The following is a 1,759-nucleotide window of genomic DNA, read 5'->3' as shown; positions in this document are numbered from 1 at the left end:
ATACACACACAAACACAAAGTTATACTGTATATCTACTATTATGTCTAAAATCTAATCTAATTTAATCTAATATAACTAATATAAACATCCTCAATAACTATCCACAGCAAAGTAAAATTACCGTTTCTCTTTTTTGCATGTTTGTTGCTGTTTTTGTTTGTTTGTTTGTGTTGTTTATCTACCCAGTGTACGCGTTACCTCTCAGTACCCTGTTTTTGAGATAGTTTTTGTGCCGCCCTTTTACAGTCACTAAAAAAACAAACAAACAAAACAAACCGTCACCAGGTCATAATGTCAAAGAGTTATAGTTTACATTAAAAACTTAAACGCTTTGTCAGTATTAGATGCAGTAGACCCTACAAACCAAAATGAAATCCTGAATTAAGTCAGTCAATCATAATTTTTGGATTTGACTTTTTAAAGTGCGGTCGTCGATCGGTCAGTCGGGAGCCTCCGGTCTGCAGACGCATCGCAGATTTTAGCTGAAAAAATACGTTTTAAGTGTACGTAGAGCTGGACGATACGGCTTTCACATAATTTTAAGGATATATCCCGATAGACGATATATATATCTCGATATCTTTTAAATGTCCTTTAGACTAATGTTAGCTACTAAATACAAATGACTGAATGAAATTGAAGTATGACTTCAGTCTGCTTCTCCAAATTAGAGATGTGCCGACTGACATCTACACACTTCATACTTCAAAAAAACAAAAACAGAACTATCCCTTTAATACGCTGTGTATGAGTCGCTGATTCTCGGGTCAAAATTCAAGTCGAGTCTGAAGTCGTCAAACCGATGACTTGTGTCCAAACCTCTGCGCGCAGCTGAACTCGTATCCCAGAGCACGAATTTATTCATGTTGTGAAATTATTTTAAAAAATCAAATGTATTTTGGTTAATGACGTTTGATTAAATCACCTCTTGAAACTGGATAAATTCACCTCGATTTAAAAAACAGAAATCAAAGAATAAAAACCCAGTTTAATACGTCAGCATGCTGTGATGAATTTAATATGTAACATGAGGGGTCTGATCGTCCTAAAATCCCACAGAGACAGACAGAACAGGACACCGACATGAAGCCCACACAGAGCGTCCCCGTGTCCGGAGGTTCAGAGTGTACCTGAGGGGCGATCCTTTGGGCGTGGCCACTCCGTAACCTTTCGAGTCCAGGTTTCCTCCCACCTTCATGGTGTCGCACGGCTTCCTCTGCTCGATGTACTCGTTCATGGACGACTCCAGCAGGTAGGCGTACTTCCCCTTCGACTTCCTGACCCTGATCACGCCCTCGTTGGTGTTCTTGACGAACACCGAAGGGTCCGCGCTCCGCATGTACGACCACATCTTCTCGAAAACTGCGATTTTTGACCGCTGAAGCAGAAATTGAGGCCAAAAAGATTTACTCTTATTTTGACGTGATTTGTGGAAAAAAACGTCAAGTTCAGCAACAAAAAAAACCTTATTACACACGCTTATATTACTCTGCACACAAAATGCTAAAAAATAAAAATAAAGAAAATTTAAAAAAATAAATTAATTAAAAAAAAAACACAAAAAAAATATTTTGATATATTAAAAACTAAATAGATTTTTTAAATAATTATCAAAGCCTGGGATATGTTAATGGTCAGCAGCAACATTGTTTTTTATACATCATTATTTTTCGTGCAGTGTCAAATACTCACAGTCATACCGCTCTGCACAGAAAATGCACCTTTCAAGCTATAAAAAATGCTATTAATATGATTTTT

At 37.2% G+C, this 1,759-nt stretch overlaps 1 protein-coding gene across 1 annotated transcript; it reads right to left on the bottom strand.

Moving 5' to 3' along the window:
* Window positions 1–1,046: 1,046 nt before the first annotated feature.
* LOC121965921 (glutamate receptor 2-like) lies at window positions 1,047–1,379 on the bottom strand (the record flags this gene model as incomplete). Its single annotated transcript, XM_042516028.1, has 1 exon — window positions 1,047–1,379. A coding segment is annotated over one exon (333 nt), but the record flags the coding sequence as incomplete, so codon positions are not given.
* Window positions 1,380–1,759: the final 380 nt, after the last annotated feature.

The sequence above is a fragment of the Plectropomus leopardus genome, unplaced genomic scaffold (assembly GCF_008729295.1).
Source record: "Plectropomus leopardus isolate mb unplaced genomic scaffold, YSFRI_Pleo_2.0 unplaced_scaffold22331, whole genome shotgun sequence".
NCBI lineage: Eukaryota > Metazoa > Chordata > Actinopteri > Perciformes > Serranidae > Plectropomus > Plectropomus leopardus.
Note: the sequence above shows the minus strand (reverse complement) of the source record. Positions and strands in the feature narration are given on the sequence as shown.